Source organism: Amblyomma mixtum, chromosome 6 (assembly GCF_055824585.1).
Source record: "Amblyomma mixtum isolate Tamu chromosome 6, ASM5582458v1, whole genome shotgun sequence".
Lineage (NCBI taxonomy): Eukaryota > Metazoa > Arthropoda > Arachnida > Ixodida > Ixodidae > Amblyomma > Amblyomma mixtum.
This window is the reverse complement of record NC_143017.1, coordinates 48,217,064-48,235,182: the sequence shown is the minus strand read 5'-3', so window position 1 is coordinate 48,235,182 and position 18,119 is coordinate 48,217,064. Positions and strand designations below refer to the sequence as shown.

General features: G+C 51.3%; 1 protein-coding gene across 1 annotated transcript in view; it reads left to right on the top strand.

Annotated features, from left to right (window-relative positions):
• The first annotated feature begins 3,569 nt into the window (after window positions 1-3,569).
• Window positions 3,570-18,119, top strand: part of LOC149339014 (all trans-polyprenyl-diphosphate synthase PDSS2-like) — a 38,482-nt gene continuing 23,932 nt past the window's right edge. Inside the window, exon 1 of the mRNA XM_089550392.1 lies at window positions 3,570-3,869. Within this exon, the coding sequence (XP_089406518.1) occupies window positions 3,574-3,869 (296 nt within the window). The 5' untranslated portion in view covers window positions 3,570-3,573. The remainder of the gene's footprint in view (window positions 3,870-18,119) is intronic.

Here is an 18,119-nt window from a genome sequence, read left to right as displayed (position 1 = left end):
TCAAATATGCTCATTTTAGAACGTTTGCGGTGGTTGGGCATTAATGCAGCCCATGAAAACGATCCGTGCACGACGTGAATCTCATGCTGAGACTGCAGGACTGAAATCCTAATAGGCTCGTTATTTGACAATTGTGAAGGTTTAGCATAACGCGACCCGTCATCAGCTACCGCGAACAGCCAATTGCGCATGCGCATATGGTTCCGAGTGGAAGGTGCCGGCCCACCTACTGCTTCGGAGGCGCATCTGGGTCCCCGCGTCAGCGGTTTACGGTAGCAGACTGCGCATCACTCTATTCTAAAACTTTCGAATATGTCCCTCCCGCCTTCGCATTTCTATTACACATTGCCTTCCTTTACTGCAGCTTTGAATAACCTTTCGAAATGTACGGCTCAGACGTAGTCCACCGTTATCGACTACTGGATCGCTCTACAAATTGTCACTACTGCGAGGGGGTCCACTCCAAGTTTCCCTATTCGTCGAAATGGAAAACTATCGCTCTCGGCCTTCATGAATTCTTTCTTTCCATGCGGTGGTCTTCAGGCATGGATGCATATGCAATTCCTAACCTCAATGCATCCACACTCGCATGTTTAATACCTAATCAAACCCAACGGAAGTGCACCGACAATGCAGTTTCATAAGCATTGCGGTGCCTCTTTCGTCACTGTTTCCAAAATGACAGCGCTTGCGGATGGCTGCCTGCCTGCATGCCAAAGCAGGGCGATGACGAAAGCGAAGGCACTCGGGAAGGCTACATGCTTGCGACTGCCTGCGATGCCATATGTCACTGCCAAAGCCAGTTTTCCCACTTCCTCCCAACGGTTGTTTTGACGTCGCTGAAAGATCTTGCGCCTCTTTCAACCGTGAAGACGTTTCGTAAAGTAAAAAAGAAAAGAAAAAGAGCGCGCACCGTAGGTCACCAAACTACGCACCGGGCGCACACTCTATAGCTGGCACCCTGACTACGCCCACTGCAGGACAAAGGCCTCTCCCATGACTCTCCAATTAACCCTGTGCTTCGCCAGCTGGCACCAGCCTATCCCGCAAACTTATTAATCTCATCCGCCCACCTAACTTTCTGCCGCCTCCTGCTACGCTTGCCTTCTCTTGGAATCCACTCCGTTACTCTTAAGAATGATCCGTTATCTTTCCTTTGAATTACATGCACTGCCCAAGCCCATTTCTTCCTCTTAATTTAAACTAGGATTTCACTAATCCACGTTTTTTCCCTGACCAACTCTGCCCTCTTCCTGTCTCTTAACGTTGCAGCTATCAATTTAATTAACACAGCTCGCTTCGTTGTCCTTAACTTAAGTTGAACCCTTTTCGTTATCCTCCACGATTCTGCTCCATTGGTGAGCACCGGTAAGAAAGGCGGAGGATAACTTGGAGCTGCAACGCTATAAAGCCTAAAGCCTAGGCCGTATCTAGGAGGGTGGTTTACTGCTGCGGAGTACTAGAGGCGGCGCTGTACAGCTCCGACCCTGAGGTCCAGCTGCGGCTGGTGTGCAGGGCCAGGGCGGCAGCCGAAGCCAACGCCTTCCTGGATTAAAGAACCGGCCAGTCTCCCTTCAGTCCTTTCGGCGCCACTTCCTTTTTTTGCAGTGTGGGTACTTCACCATGCCTAGTACACTGGTATAGCTGCACCGAGTCCATTGGAGACTAAGTTCCTTTGTTTGCTTCACAGATAGCTGTTTATCAGACTTTCAATGGGACGAATGTTTCTGACGCCATCATCAGGGCTCAGTTGTCGATAGCGATAACGGAGGTTAAAGTTATTCCTAACTTATCTTCTCTTCGAAGCGGACTAGGAGGAATGAGTTGTTTTTTGTTTTTTTTGCTTATCCAGTGCCCGGATGAACATCTGACTTTGGACGATATAGTGCTTATTTATAGGGCAGTTTAAATAGGTTTTCTTTCCACTGCAACTGATTCCTGCAAAGGCTACCCACCAAACGTTTTTCTTTCAAACGCACACTTGGTTGCACGAAAGCTGGTGAAGATAAATCGGTGCTTCTTCAGCACGGCATAGCCAGTCGATGCTTGCTCTTCGGAACACGCAGTGCGGTCATGTCCACAACCCCGCAACAATCCACGCTTTCCTAGTTCATTGTGATCCCGGCTTTCGTCCTCGACTCGCTATCACCGGGATCGGCCACTGGGTAGGTTATAAGATTACTTTAGGAACCGGAGGAAAAGGGTCGTTCTATATTACCATGACGCACATCGTCGGTGATCAGCGGCTCACTTTGCCTCGTTCGGTTCCACATCAAACAGCCTGGATTACCGTCCGAACAGGGTTCCTCACCCCCCTCTCCCCTAAGTGCGAAACAAAAGTAGTGAGGATAATAATATGCGCGCGCGCAAGGCACTTCCGTGGCGGACGCGGGCAGCGTGAATTCGTGCCGGGCAGAAGCCGTCGAGCGGGAAAGGACGCCCTGGAACTGCACGGGTCTCTGGCCACACACGCACGCACACACACGCCGGCGGCGGCAGGACAACGGGATCTGGCGGGCCACTTTCACCGGCCTCGGCAGCAGTGAAAGCGCACGCTGATCGCAGAGAAGCCGCCTGGCAGCCACGGCCATCAGCCTCTTGGGAAGAAGAGAGCGCGCCGCTTCTTTCCACGGCGGCGGCGGCGAGCCGCGCAGCCGGCCGACGTAGCCGCGTGGCCCACTTTTTTTCGGCGGCCAGCTCTGGAAGGCGGGCCCTGCTCGCGCGAGCATTTGCTTTATTTTTTTTTCTCCCGCGAGTGGCGCGGGAGGGGGAGAAGAACCTTCTCGGGCTGTACCCGGCGTGGCAACCAGCCTTCCTCGAAGACGACGCTAGCTGCGCGCGAGCCATAGCAGGACGCACGCGCGCGCACTTTCGTGCGCGTCCACGCGGGCTTTGTCGTTGTTTCCCCTCCGGGCCATCATCTCCGCCGTCAAGTCCGCCGCGCTCCGCCCTCTTCTCCCAGAAAAGCGTTTCACCCTTCGGGGCGACTTCCACTGACTGCCGCTCCTTGCTGCGGGGCATCGCGTGGATCTCCCATTGAACGGGTTGGATAGCCAGACGCGCCAGGCTCGTGCCTCTTTTCCTTGGAACATTGATAGCCTCGACTGCTGGAACCTGACATCGCGGCTCTTGTACGGCATCTCGACGACACGGTGCTTTTTTCGGAGCAGTCTTGCAGGCGCTGCCGCCTACGCGTCACAGTGCGTCGGTTTCATTGGCCACAGCGAGGACTGGCCAGTCCTTCTGTTTCCCGCACCTGTTTCGCGGCTCGGGACGAAGGACAGTTAGCTCCCGTCGTCGAAGGCCTTGAACTTCCTCGAGTACTACGTTGTCCTTCCGATGCCTAGCTTTCAGAAGTCGTAGCGGAACGTGAGTGAGCACATCGCTTGAAGCCACTGTTCTGACGGCGCATCATTCGGGTTGATCCACTCGTACTTCCAAAAGCCTTGAGGTTACAAGCCATCGCCTCGGAAAGGACAGCGTTTGGTGCGTATCCCAGCAGCGTTCATCGCAGTTCTTCAGGCCGGCTACTGTGTGTGTGAGCCCACGCCACCCTTTCCCGCGCGCGTAACCATGGCTTCCGGAAAGTGCCGGCTCCTGTGCCCCACGGTGCGTCAAGCCGTCGCAGTGACCGGCGGACCCCCCTGTGATCCGCCGCACAGGTGCGTCTGGACGTCGCCTTCGAGCACGAGGGCGGCAGTGCCCAGCGCCCTGAGACTCAACCATGCCATCCAGCGTGCCGAGAAGCTGACTGGCCACAACACGAGCCGCATCTCGGAGAAGCTGATGAACATGGGGGAACTGCACACGTTCCTGGGCACCGTGGCCAAAATGATGGGCAGCCAGCATCCCATTGTGGATTCTGTCAAGTGAGTCGTGTTCTGTGCGCTGCGCTTGCATGTTTGCGGTAATTCAAGGTAGCTCCCACTTGCCGTCGTGGGAAAAAGGAGTCTTGAGCTGTGCGTTAGTATTTTGTTCAGCTAAAGCAAGATGCTGGTGCGCCAGAATCGTTTTGAGAAGCTGTCATGAATGGTAGTATGCTGCGTATTTTACTAGCAGTGGACGAGGACGGGAATTCACTTATGACAGACTGTGGTCACATAAGACAGGCTCCGTATGTTCGCACAAAGCACATTGTTTCACACATCACACTATAGGATCGGTAATTGGCAAAAAACACTGTAGTCCAACGGTTGCATTCTTGGCACTGTGGTTCCTCGGTTTTTGTACATGCGCAGTCATCTTATAGAATTAGCCGGAGCACGTTTTCGCGAGAATATCTAGTGCATTATTATCAGTGCAGTCGATAGCAAGCGCAGCAACTTTCGCATTTGCCTGCCGCTAGAATACAGACCTAAGCATGCATAAAAGAAACTGAGCACAAAAAAAAAGTTCAGAAAAATGCTGTATGCGTGCACTGATTACGGCAATATGAGCTGAACTTCTTGGAAACAAGCATCGAGGGTATGCATCATCGCTCTTTTCTGATAAGGGCGATAATCATGCGTTGTCGCCCGATACAGCTCGTTTCCATTACACGGTGCAATTAACGGACTTCTCAGAGAACATTTCCCTACATTCGATGCCGCTACCTGTCAGTTCGCGCTTCACCTTTGAGCCGATCACCGTGCAACGCTATGCACGTGTGCGACGTGTGTTCGTGCGAGCGTCGCCGGGAAAGGTGGGGGGGAGACACGGGGGAAGTGGCGCACTGCCGTTTCGCTGCTGCTCTGGTGCACCCACACCGGAGGACGGGCGCATGTGGGTCAGCCGGCCGGCCGGGGGGGGAGGGGGGGGGGGGGGGGGGACCACTCGACAGCGTACGTCAAGGAAGAGCGACGACGCCCAGACGACGGCTTCCGCGTGGCTCGCGTGCCTCGTCCCTCTGCGCTAGCGGTGCCGGAAAGCACGAGCTGCTCGGTGCGGGGAAGTCGCTGCAGAAGTACCCCGCTTCCGAGTTTTAATCACGGCACGGCTGAGGCATCATTTTGTAACTGCTAAACCGGGTGAAAAAGATGCGGAACAATACAGGGAGCCTGTTCGTCAATCGGAGACCATTGGTCCGCCGCGGTGGCTCAGTGGTTATGGTGCTCGGCTGCTGATACGAAAGAGGCGGGTTCGGTCCCAGCCGTGGCGTTCGAATTTCGATGGAGGTAAAATTGTAGAGGCCCGTGTACTGTGCGATGTCAGCGCACGTTAACGAACCCCAGGTGGTCGAAATTTCCGGAGCCCTTTACCACGGCGTCCCTAATAGCCTGAGTCGCTTTGGGACGTTAAGCCCCCGTAAACCATAAACAATAAACCGGAGACCATTGGTCAATCAGCCATGGGGTCAACCAGAGCCTCTTGGCCAAAGCCTTGCGTCAAATGACCTCCGTCCGGTAGCGCACCCCTCTAGGAGCTGCTGATAACCTCGCTTAAATTCACAGCCGTCAGCGCCGTGTCCGCTTGCACCCAAGGTGTTGCTTGACTACCGAAATCAACAGCGTATTCATAACGACGATTCGTTTGCATCAAAACGGTTCACTACGAATTTTTGGCTAAATTAGGTTTTTTTTTTTTTCGTACGGTTGATCAGACTGCTACCTCGGCGAAAACGCGCCTAAGGAAATAAAAGTGTACCAAGCCGGTGCACCGGTACAAGGAGGTTGGGAAACCAGCAGCTAGCAGCCACCGCACGTTGCGCCAGTTTCTTCGTTAACTCTTACTCAGCATTCTCTTACGTTCTTTGTCTTCGAACAGCACTGATTAGTGTGATACTATTGTCGACAGGTGTGCTTTTCCCAGCGTCAAGGCACGCTTGCCGCCGAGCCAGCTATGTACCGGGAACTGTAAATTTGGCGTAAAACTTGCAGAATTGCAGGATAGCTGGCTTACAGAAGATTTGCGCATCCTTAGCTACTCTGCACACGAAAGGAAGAGCGCGTAAGACCGAGTCGCTTTCCGTTGCAATCTATTTAAAACTGGCATAGCGTGAATGACCCCTAGTTCATTTTTTTTATTTATTGATGATAAGCTAGAGACATGTGTCGGTGAGCGGAAGGCACCATTGTAGCCTTTCGGCAAACGCTCTCTATGCGTAATATCAGGAGGACGTGGTCGGATCCTCTCCTCTTCGAAGTTATATTCAGTGGAAGGTGACTGGGGAATCCCTCCTCGCGTTTTCCCCTTTGTTTGCAAGCAGGGTCGGGGAGCAAACGCAGTTAGGGAACGAGAGTTTTGTTTAACGAGAAATGACTAATTCACCTTCTCAGCAATGATGTTTCTTAACCGAAGGTTCTTGTCGGCACAGATGGCACCGTCGCATTCTTTTCAAAGTGGAAGGAGACAGATGCCCCTTAATCTGGCTGTGACGGAAGTTATCGAAAAGACGCAATGGAGTCAAATAAAAAAACTTTCCAGTGGGTGCGAAATTTTCATCAAATCTTGGGCAGAATAGTGTCAAATCCTCACCATGCAGCACTGGTCTCTAGCTAGTGAAGAATATGTTTTTCTTCCTCGCGCTCTCTTGCTTTCTGTCCACAAGAGAGGTGCGAAACCAGTACGAATGCGAGGACCAAGTCGAGACAGGTCGAGACATTGTGCCCTTTCGACAACTACCCTTTATATACGATCTCGAAAGTTGGTGGAAGCCGCCCGGAGTTCAGGTTCACGCAGATTAAATGGAATTACCCTCTCTCATTTTCGAAAACGAATACTATGAAGGGCAACTGACCCCTTCTGTGGGCAGCGCAGGAAGTTAAAACGCAGCCTCTGACCGAGGGTACTTGGTTGGAATATAATCGTGTGTCTCTGTAAGTCAGCTTTTCCGCAATTTTGCAGGTTTTCTACGGCGGGAAAGCCCGCCTAGTCCGGGCCGCTCTACTGCCTTATGCCGGCTAGCCGTCGCGTCTTGGCGTGTACCTCCGAGGGTCATGAATGGAAATGCGATCAGTGACGCTTACTACAGGAGGTGTTTCGCGGTCGTCAGGCTATCAGCGACACGACGCTGCAAAATGCGGAATGGCAGGAACCTTAACAAGCAGTGACATTGTGTATGTCGTCGACGAAAAGAAAAGATACAAAAAGTCGTCGTTATCTACGCGATTACTGCTCACATAAAGCCCCAGGTTCGGCATTCCGTTTAAGTCACACGAACGAAAGCTGCAGTCGTGAAGGCATTCAAAACCAGCACAGGCGTAAACCTCCTGGAATGCCCTTTCCATTCGAACAGAGTTATCGTATCAGCAGACCTGTTGCGCACGTCAGGTTCGCACGCGCGTGTGAGGATCATTTATTCCAGACCCCTGGGCGTCGAGGAAAGGTGCGAGCGGCCCGTGACAAGCAACGTGAAGGGCGCGTGATAGGCCGCACGCGTTATGCTCTTGGGCCACACAACCGCTTCGAGCCGCCTCGCCTCGGCACCCACCGCTCGCGAATCCTGTTTCTCATCTGCCTCTGCGCGATCTTTGACACCGCGGCAACCGCAGTGGCGACCGACCAGCATCGGCGGAGGCGAGCGAATATGCGCCGCTATTTCTGGAAAAAGAATGGAGTCAGACAACCAGGGATTGCCGCTTTCGCCTCCGCTACACACAGCGTGCCTTCTCGCCTATCTTCGCGGAGGACGCGCGGCGTCGGGCACGCAGGGAGGAGGATGTGTTCCTGGGCGGGACGAAGAGAAGGATGAAGAAGAAAGGACTATCGTTTCCTTTTCTTCCGCGGCGGCTCAAGATCGGCGGCGGCGGCGGCTTCAGGGTCGGCCGGGTTCGATGACCGGCGGGCCGCGGCGTCCGCTCGAGAGTAAAAGTGGGCCACAGTGCCGGCTTTCTCGGCGGCCCGACGCTGTCCAGGCGCACGCAGTCCCGATTCTTATCTCTGGAGCAGCGGGGAAGTGCGGGCCGGCCCTACACTGGCAGCTCTCGCTCCAATGCGGAAACGGGCATCGCGCGATGGCGGTTCCTGCGCGTCGGGAGAGGGTTGCGGCGGGTCTGTTTTGGGCGCTCATTCAGTGCTACGACGGTTGAGCGGGTCTACGGAGGAGACGGCGGAGACTATGAAGAGGCGCGTGGTTGTGCGCAGTGCGAGTGCTGGGTGCCTGAGAAGCATCTTCGGCTCTGCCAGCCCTTGGCGTTCATTGTTCATCGCCGAATGTGGCGGTGCCCATCGAGCTTCCTTCGTTTTTACTTACAGATTCATCAATTAAAATTCCCAAGTTTCGCGGTGCTCCAGTTGTAGTACTATTAGTAGGCCTCAGCAAGGGACGTGGCGTCGACTTTCGGAGAAGGGCCATTGCGCGGTACCCGCCGCGGTGGCTCAGTGGTAAGGCGCTCGTCTACAGAGCCGGAGTACCCGGGTTCGAACCCGACCGCGGCGGCCCCGTTTCGGTGGAGGCGGAACGCAAGAGGCGCCCGTGTGCTTTGCGATGTCAGTGCACGTTAAAGATCCCCAGGTGGTCGAAATTATTCCGGAGACCTCCACTACGGCACCTCTTTCCTCTTTCACTCCCACCTTCCTGCCTTCCCTTACGGCGCGGTTCGGGTGCCCGCCGAGATATGTGAGACAGATACTGCGCCATTTCCTGTCCTCAAAAACCAAACCAATTGCCCGGACGGCACTGCACGAGGAGAGCCATCTGCACCTGGTGGCGGCAAGCGGTCACTGGCGGGTCGTCACCGGGGACAAAAGGGATAGTGCTGGTGTCGTGCCGTTCCGTAACAACCCCCGTGTGACGGGGATCAGAGTTTCACGCGCGAAGGCTTCGCGGATGTGCCTCTCCCGGATGACGCCGGGCAGCGAGTTTAGCGAAGTCAACAACACCGATGTCCTTCGAGGGTGAGATACACAGAGGTGCGAACCCAACCTTGCTGAAGACGGCAAGCGACGACAAAAATTCTTCCGAGACTTCCAAGAATTGGATGATGCGCAGTTGGGGCCTAGGTGTGCGACGGTGATTCGCGGCGATCTCCAGGGGAAAGAAGGAACATTGCCAGGGGGGTGGGCAGTCCCACCCCGAGGCTTTGTTTTTTGCAATGCTGTTCTTTGTTTTGCAATGCCATTTAATCGTGTGTACTTTTCGGACTTGGGTATCGGACGTTAGATTGGGATGGTGTGAACGATTAAATTTTAACTGCTAACACCGATGCTTGTCTGGGAAACTTCTTCCACGTGCCGACAGGTGGAGACTGTTGTCGTTTTGGGTAGGAATTTAAAAGTATTACTAGCTTTTACATTCAGTAGAGCTGTAGATTCACTGCTCACTACCAAACTCAAATGCGCGCTAAATAACCGTTGCCACGGGCACCGTGCTGCTTCGTATGTGTAGAAAACAAAATTTACCTTTCAGTCTCAACAAACTTTTAGGAGTGTTGGTTGGTTAAGGTTAAGTTGGTTAAGAAATAATATATTTTCTTCTAAATTGTGCGCAACACCAACTGGGAAAATTTCAGGAACATCCTCAGTAAAATTTCGCTAGTCACATTTTGCACGCGGTAGCCTGCATGTTAAGTGACGTACTAGGGTCTTGCATGCTTTGGTGCTAGCCATCTCGCCAGTGGTATGATGCAACCAAGAATACTTTTCTGGATTACACTTCCCACAATTTGGGGAGAAGCTGCGCGTATTCAGGCGGAGACAAACTTGCGGTTACTGTCCAGATTCTTCGGAGAGCGTAGCTTCGCCGCTATTTTAATCAGTATTTCTAATTCGCGTTATGGAGGGCAAGATCTAATTTATACTTGCAATGAAAGGCCACTTTTTTGTAACGAAAGGCGACGATTACTATTCGTTCAGTCGGCTTGTGTCGAACGAAGAAAATTACCCCATCCTTTATAAAGCAGGTACTTGTTGATGGCCGTCCCTGACTTTGTAAGACGTGCACTTCAAAAACACAAGGCAGTGAAAGAAAAAAAAAGCACCTAAATTCACAGGGCCATCCTTCTAGTTCTGAACACTCCTGCTTTCTCTTTTCCCTGAATTTTTGTGCACATCTTGCTGTCCAGCCACTTAGGTTAGCCCCGTGCGATAACCCCCCAACTCCTAATTCTGGCGAATGCATCGAAATGAACGCAGCCGAGTGTGGCACGCGACCCCGCGCTGCATCCTGCTTCGTCTCCGCTTGGCTTGTGCGCCGAATGAAGCAGAACCAGTCCGCGGCAGCCTCGATCCGATTCCGCACCCTCTCCCTCGAGCGTGCTCTACCTCCGGACTCCGCCGCAAGGTTGCGGCCTCATGGGGTCAAGTGCACCTACCGACGACCCTCACCCGACGCGGGGAAGGGGTCAGCCTCGAGGGCGTTGCGCTACTGATCCCGACCGGGGCCGGGTTTGATCCCCTTGGTCATCCCCTGTCGAGTACGTAGTGATTTAGTAAAAAGTTAAAGCGCAAACAGACAACCTTAGCGCTTGTGTACGTGTGCCGTCTCCCTGTGATTGTGTGTGTTTTTTGCGCTATAACTTTTTACTAAATCACTAGGGACCAACTCGCCCACAGAGAAGCTTTAATCGAGTCAGTAGGCACACTGGAAGACAGTCCGCGCTCGTACCGACTCACATGACTTCATAATGCGTCCTGGAAACGAAACCCGCATACGAAATATCGGCAAGGCATTTGAATAGAAACGGTAAGCTGCTAACAAAAGATGGGTGGTGACTGTCGTATTTAAGCAGGAAGAAAAAAAGTTGGGCAGGGGATGCAGATTGCACGTACAAAGCAGAAAGAGAAAATATGCAACCGTCGCAGCGAAAGCACGTAATCTTTATTTACAAGTTCGTGTACCAACGGCATAAATCTCTGCTTTGTGCCAGTAAGCGGGTCTGTTGCAGTGAAACAGCCCAAGCACAGGGCAGATAGAATTCGGCCTATGTCGATTGTTGGATTAAAAAACATTTATTGCGTCGACAGAAGGTTTCAGGAGACACGTACTAGATGGCCGCTAGGCCATGGCTGGCGGTGACCTCATTGGCCCGCTCGATCGCCCGTACTTGAACCTTGGTGTCCGAGCTGGCCAGCACGGCCTCCCACCGCTCGCGAGAAGAGAGCTGTGTCAACCTCGCCGGAGGCGGATCATCTGCGCAGTTCCACAGAATGTTGTCATATATGTTTCCCTTTCACCACATTTATGGCAGTTTGGGTCATATTGCCCAGGGTACATGAGGGAAAGCACTGCCGGATTCAGAAGGGAGCGTGTTTGCATTCGGCACCAGGTAACTTCCTGCGCTTTTGTTAACGATTTGTGGGGAGGGGGATATGCGCGCCTCTCCAGCCTAAAGTGATGGCGACGTACTACTGCGTGCTAATCGCAAAGAAACCACTATAACCGAAAGCGGAGCTTTTATGCTAAAAAATCCAGAAACAAAACATAGGCGTCACCGATAGCGTCCCATTTCGTAAACAAGAAGGCGATGACAATAAGCAAGAAGGCAAAAAAAAATCTAAGCGCACATCGTCGTCGAGAAAACACTCTCTCAGCCAAATCCTGACATGAATTTGAGTTTGGTTTGGTTATTGGGGTTTTAACATCCCAAAGTGACTAAGGCTATGAGGGACGCCGTGGTGCAGGGCTCCGGAAATTTCAACCACCTGGGGTTCTGTAACGTGCACTGACATCGCACGGTACACGGGGCTCTATAATTTCGACTCCATGGAAATTCGACGACCGCGGCCGGTATGGACCCCGCGTCTTTCGGGTCAGCAGCCGAGCACCATAACCACTGAGCCACCGCGGCGGCATGGGTCCGGACTCGCAAGCTACTCAGATCATGAACTGAGTGTGAGCTTGAGTGAAGCCGAGTGGGTCGACTCATGAGGGAGTCCGCCAACCTATGGTGCCTACATTTATTTCGCGTGACCGCGCATATCGTTCGCGAGATCAATTTCTTGTGAAATGAAAGCCCGTTCGCAAAAAAAAAAAAAAAGAAACGAAATGTATGTCCCTCCTCCTGCAGTATGCACACATTAACAATGTAAGCTGGCCAGCCATGGTAAGTGTCGTTTCAGCCAGGTTTCCGGGGTCGAAATACCCCAGCTCTATGAGCGACTTATTTTGGAGCCGTACCCGGCGCTACGGCAATACTTAGGCACCGAACCATCTCAGGCGAAATGATCTCACAAGCATAGGTGTTATTAATCTCTACGCGATAATGCCCGTCATTGTCTGACCCGTAATGTCATCACTAAGGAATGCACCTTTATTTTTTTTTTGTTATCTGTGTTCTGGAATTCTTTACTGTTGCATTAGCTATTGTACAAGAAACGGAACTCTCACGTCAGTGGTACAGCGGTTATGAGGGAAGGAAATGTGCCCTGGCTTTGTCCTTCAAAGTGGAAACCCGAAGCGCGCCAAGACAAAGGCAGGAAGGATAGATAAGAGGGAGAGAGAAAAGCGGCAGCCATCGCAGTGGATCGAAAAATAGTGCAGAAAACTTTCTGTTGTCCCCAAAATAATTTTCTGTAGTATTTTGCGCCCCGACAACAGAAATTCTTGTCGTAACGACAGGATTTTCTGTAATATTGAACAGTCTCAGGTCCTAACCACAGAGCCAGTTCTGTAGCAACAACAGACACCTTCGCAATACTACAGAAAAATCGGCCGTAACGACAGGACAACAGAAACGATAGACGCACAACGCTTCCGCTCGGAACACAAGATTTTTTTGTGTCTTTGTGATTACAGAGATTCTTGTGCTCATTCGTGCTTCTGTGTTTACAGAGCTGCTATGCTTAGCAATTACGCGTCGTTTGACGTCAGAAAGCGCGGGTTGTTAAAACAGGTTAGCGATTTTGGTTCAAGAAAGTTTCACAAAGAATTTGCACTCCGTACACACAATGTTTCCTTATTCATGCATTCATTTTTACTCGTGGCAACAAAAGCGCAGTTGAAAATAATTATATTCGCGAGAGCTACATTTGCGATTTCCTCCCGAGATGGCGCTGCACGCGGCAAACAGTCCTAAAAAGGTCAAAAGCATTACTTGTATGTTGTCCTTGTTGCGGATGCAGATCTAGTACTGCAGAAAAGTAGCCAGGCATATCGAACACAAGTATTTTCATTCGTTTATTTTTTACCGGTCATTTCTCTTCCTGGTCGGAATAGTGCTGCAGTCAACAAACCCAAGCCTTATGCCCGCGCGTAGAGAAAACCCCTATTCTACAAGTCCCCGGCGCACACGTCCGTAACAGTGGGGCCCGCTGTTCCCTTGAGACCTCCAATAATTAAGCCCCACTATTCTAAAACTCTCTAACTTCGACCAGGATGAGTTCTTTAAAGTATGCTGACATCCAACAAACAGGAATTTTTCGCGTTTCCCCTCCTTTTGAAATCCTGGCCACCGCTTCCGGGATTCGATCTCGCGACCTTGGACTTAACATCCGTGATGCCGTAACGACTGAACCACCATGGCGAGTTCATATTCCGACGCGCTGGGATCGGTACCGTGCTTCTATTCGCTCCTCAATTTTACAAGCCTGTCCCTACAAGAGCCCGCCGTCTAACATGGCGTTCCTTGTCGAGCGGTAGATGTGAAGGTCTTTCCTCACAGAAAACGTTTTTTTCTCTCTCACCAGCGCAGATGAAGTCATTGGTCATTTAATAAATATTAACCATCTTTTTATCATGTGTTTGGAATGTATATGCTGTCGGCTGTGTCTCGCGACCCACAACAATTCATGCTTGGGGGCGGTGACGCTTTCTTATCACCGGGCTTTCCCGAAGAATTGGTTCAAGCTGCAGTTGAATACAGCCGATGACTAAATATAACTTTTATACATATGGGGGGGCCTCTATGAGAACTGAAAAAGAACATACTCCAGGTGCGGCTCAGCCTGATTCTTTAAATGACGCATTCTGGGCGCTACAGCTGCTCTTGAAGCTTTTGCGTGTTCACAAGACGAGGAGTTTATGAATACTACGCGGAATAACACGGGCAGAATGATGATACGCCGGGTGCGGCGTTGCAGCTTCTATAGTTTCTTTTTATACAATAGAAGTGCTGTCAAAGTTAGCGCCTCCACTGCAAAAATGTTATATCGACTAGCCCGAATCGTCGTTTTATTGCCATAGTTTCGAAGGCCGGATAATTCTTATCGAAATTGTCACGGTCAGCGCGAGTTGGTGCAAGCGCCTGATAGGAGAGTCATGCCAAAATAAATCAGCCGAGGCAGGACAGTGCTTCAGGTGACTCACAGAAACAACGTAGGGGAAACGCTGATTAGATATCAATGCACAATTGAGGCAGATTGGGTCCTTTGCGGGCAACAGAAACAACGGCTCGAAAGGACGGAGTCGACAGCAGAGCCCGTTTGGTGGAATGACTTTGCTCGCAGAGTGAATTCGCTCCAAGAGTAAAATGAGGACTGATCAAAGTTTTCGTTTCGGCAAGTTAGTGAAGCATTGCTAAACGGAGGGATGTAGAATGGAAAGGACGTGACAGGAAGTGACCGCGTGACGTGACAGCGCTAGTCCTGTCTATCTAGACCTATTAGTGTGCCTCTTTTTTTCGGGATTATTATGCGAAGCATATTACCAGAGGTACACTACAGCCCTTCGCCTTGGTTTCGCGCCGTGCACACCACGTGACACATGACGTCACGACAGAGGACGATGAGGGTCCACCTCGCGCCGTCGCTGTGGTTGCACGCCGTGCAGACCACGTGGTACAGTGACGATACACCACGTGACATACCACGTGACACATGACGTCACGACAGATCGCCGTCACGCGCTGGGAGAGGGAGAACGATGCCATCGCCCAGACACCGGAATGTGCTCGAGCGGCATTCCCGCGCATTTCGAACGCGCGTTCACACTCGGTGTAGGTGAAACGCTCGCTCCACCGGGCAGGCGGACGCGGCTTCTGGGGCAATCCAGGCGCCCACCCAACGCGCGTCTCGGGGTTAGTCGGCGTTCCGCTGTAGCCATGCCGTTGTCTTCCCCCACGAAGAAGGCTTCTAGTGGTTGTATTAAAATGATCAAGTATTCAACCAAGGAAAGCCATGTATTAACAAGCCTAGCCATCAATATGCTTCGCATCTGACCAGGGTTAACCAAGTTAAGCCTCAGCCATTTTTTTTTTTCAGAACGTATGACTATTTTACCTATTACAAGTTTTGTTCCTAAAAAAATGATAGGACGAAGACTGCCAGAAGAACTACTCTCAGAAAGCAGAAATACGGGGTGCCAGGCTAAGCACCGGGCGATCCTTGTCGTATGTCCCAATATTGTTGTAGGTATCATCTAATTAGCAGTGCGGCTTGCGATATGCAGTGCAAGTGGGCAGACAGTTAAATCAGTCGCTCATTGCAAGGTGTGTTGCTGTAAGCTTCAACTTGAACAGTGCGGAGGGATAAGACAAAGTGTGGTACATTTCACTCTCGCTCGGCGTAAACCAGTCAATCAGTCAATTAATGAAAACCTCTTGTTTTATTTTTCACCAAAAATATAATGTTTACAAATGGGAGCCAGAGAAAAAGCCTAAAAGCTGAAATTCTAGCCAGCAACGACAAGGTTGTGTTGACATGACAAGTATTTAATTAGTTACAACAAGTAATTATAAAGGACTAATCAACTGACCATTTGAAAACCCAAAACAGTAATGTATAGTTTTTAACCACTCAAACTTATACCCTCTAAACACTGAGCCACCACGCAATTTTTTTTTACTGCCTTGCAGTCGTTATTGTGATCGTGACTTTCGTATAATGCCATTAAATCTGGACTTGTAGGACCAACTTCGAAAGTAATGGCATTAACAAACTAAGAGCCTTTATCATTTACTGCCATTTCTTGAGCATGTGTGGCACGGTTATTACACATACCGGTAGGTACAGTCGTGACCAATATGCGAGGGAGCAAGGTTTGAGCATTTATTTTTTGATTACTCCCTAATTATATGTGGCAAGCCCTGTTTTTTCTGTTTTCTAACTAGTTTTCCTCTTTTCGTATATATACTATCCGAAATTCATTTAACATATAGTACGCAAACAACCAGGAAATTGTCTAGCTTGTGCAAAATGTCTGTTCGCTCTCATGTTACTTACGGCTAAGGTCGTAAGCACACGCAAGGTACGAAAAACAGGCGCAGAAAAAAAATTTCAACTGGCCCGCCGACTGTCTGGATCCACTGAGTTCTGCCATATCTAGGTCTGTGCATACGCCTCAATACCTACACATACCAGAAGTTTATACGTCTCCACGACCGCTGGGAGTTGAAAAACAAGCATGAGCGGCTATAGCCTATGTGCCTCGAGCACGTTGCCAAGCTAAGGCGGAAACCCACTTCCGCTCCGTCTTGACTCTCGGCGGCGGCTTCGGCCAGTCGGACGAGTTGTAACTGAGTCGCCGGGTCGGAGCTCAGTAGTAAGGTCTCCCATTGATATTTTGTGTTTATACCTTGTCCCTCCCGGGGGGCATGAGGACATTCCCATAGTATGTGGTCCAAGGTGTCCCTAAGCTCGCAGTTTGCGCATTTGTCTGAAAATTGCCCTGGGTACATAAGACTCCAGAGGGCCTGGTTTGAAAAGGTGTAAGTTTGTAACCGGCGCCTGTTGATGGCTTGGTATCTGGACAAGGATCTATCCGCTGGAGGAAGTCTAGCTCGTTACAAACGATAGTGCTGTGTAAATTTCTCTGTAGGATCGTAAATTTATGTGCGTGTGTATACAAGCACAGTCCGTTCAGAACCTTTTTCTGCGCTGAAACAAGGTGGCGTCTTCATTTCGTAGAGGAACAGGCGAGATGCGATCGCTCGATCTCGCCGGTGGGGGATGTGCGGCCTCGATACGCTCCGCGAGCACCGGTCACGCCCTTTGCCGAACATCTGTAGCTGCCTTCCGACGGAAGGAAATTTCCGCTCTTTTGCCTTGGGTGGCTCGCGTGTCTGAGAGCTGTTCGCACGGGCTAGCTTTGTCGGCTGAGCACCATGACACTGAAACCGGAGGTGTAAACGAGAAGTTAGCATCCGACCACTGCGTGGTTCCTATATATTTAATCGCAGGGTGTTGGTGCTCTTGACAGCAGTGCCAGTACGTTTTAGGGCACTGCAGTGGCGGCTTAGTGGTCTGAGCATCCGCCTCGCATACGGGAGGGGCGGGGTTCGATCCCCAGAGCAGCCGTGTACCCACCGGTGATACAATGGGTACAAGTTTTCCCCTGGTCTGGTGCCCGGCTTATTAAGGGTGAAATGCCTTGGAAATCGGTCTTCGACCCCAGCTCGAGTACAAGACAATATCTTACGCCATGGCTCCATTTGGCCACAGGTGACCTTGCGTCATAAAAATCCATCACCATCAGCAGTGCGTTTTACGGGTGCTGTTCGCACGTGACAGTAACTGACGATTGGCTCGCTTCTGCTCCTTGGTAGGCGAGCATGCGAAAGTGGAGGCTCTCATCAGTGGAGCACTATTCTGAAGTATTCTGAAGTACCACCATATGTTCGAATTATGTGTTTTAACGTCGGCTAGGCGTGAGCTTCACAATGCCGTCGAATTTTATTGACACAGTGTCGATACCTCAGCAGGGAACGGCTCCAGCTATGCAGATGAACGCCTTCCGGCAATCCGTCAACGCGGCAAAGCCTCGCGGCGCTGAGTGCATAAAACCATATCATACTATGCGATGCGACACATCTATGTGACACATCTATGACACTGAACTGAAGGCAAGATAACCGATTTGGTTTAAGGCTTACAGATTGGATTTCAAGGGAAGGGAAGCTGGCAGAAATTTAGGTGGGCAGATGAGATTAAGAAGTCTGCGGGGATACAGTGGCCGCAACTGGCGAAGGACAGGGTTAATTGAAGAGATAAGGGAGAGGCTTTTGCCCTGCAGTGGGCGTAGTCCAGCTGATGATGATGACGCAATTTGATCTCGCAGTGTGCTTCTGAAGGATGGCGGTAGGTGGGTGGGGGCTCGTACGTGGGCGATGCATTTTCACCGGTGGGTTTCCAGAGGTGCACCCACTAGAGGATGCTCCGGAAGAGGCACCTTCCAGTCCGTGCGGTGCCCGGAAGGGGCCCTAATCTACTCTGATCCGCTGGAGCGCTGGAAATGGAGACTTCGCACACGCACAAATACCACTGACTTTCGCCGAAAACGACTATACTGCTGCCGCAGTAAAAGAAAATAATAAACACCCTGGATCCCT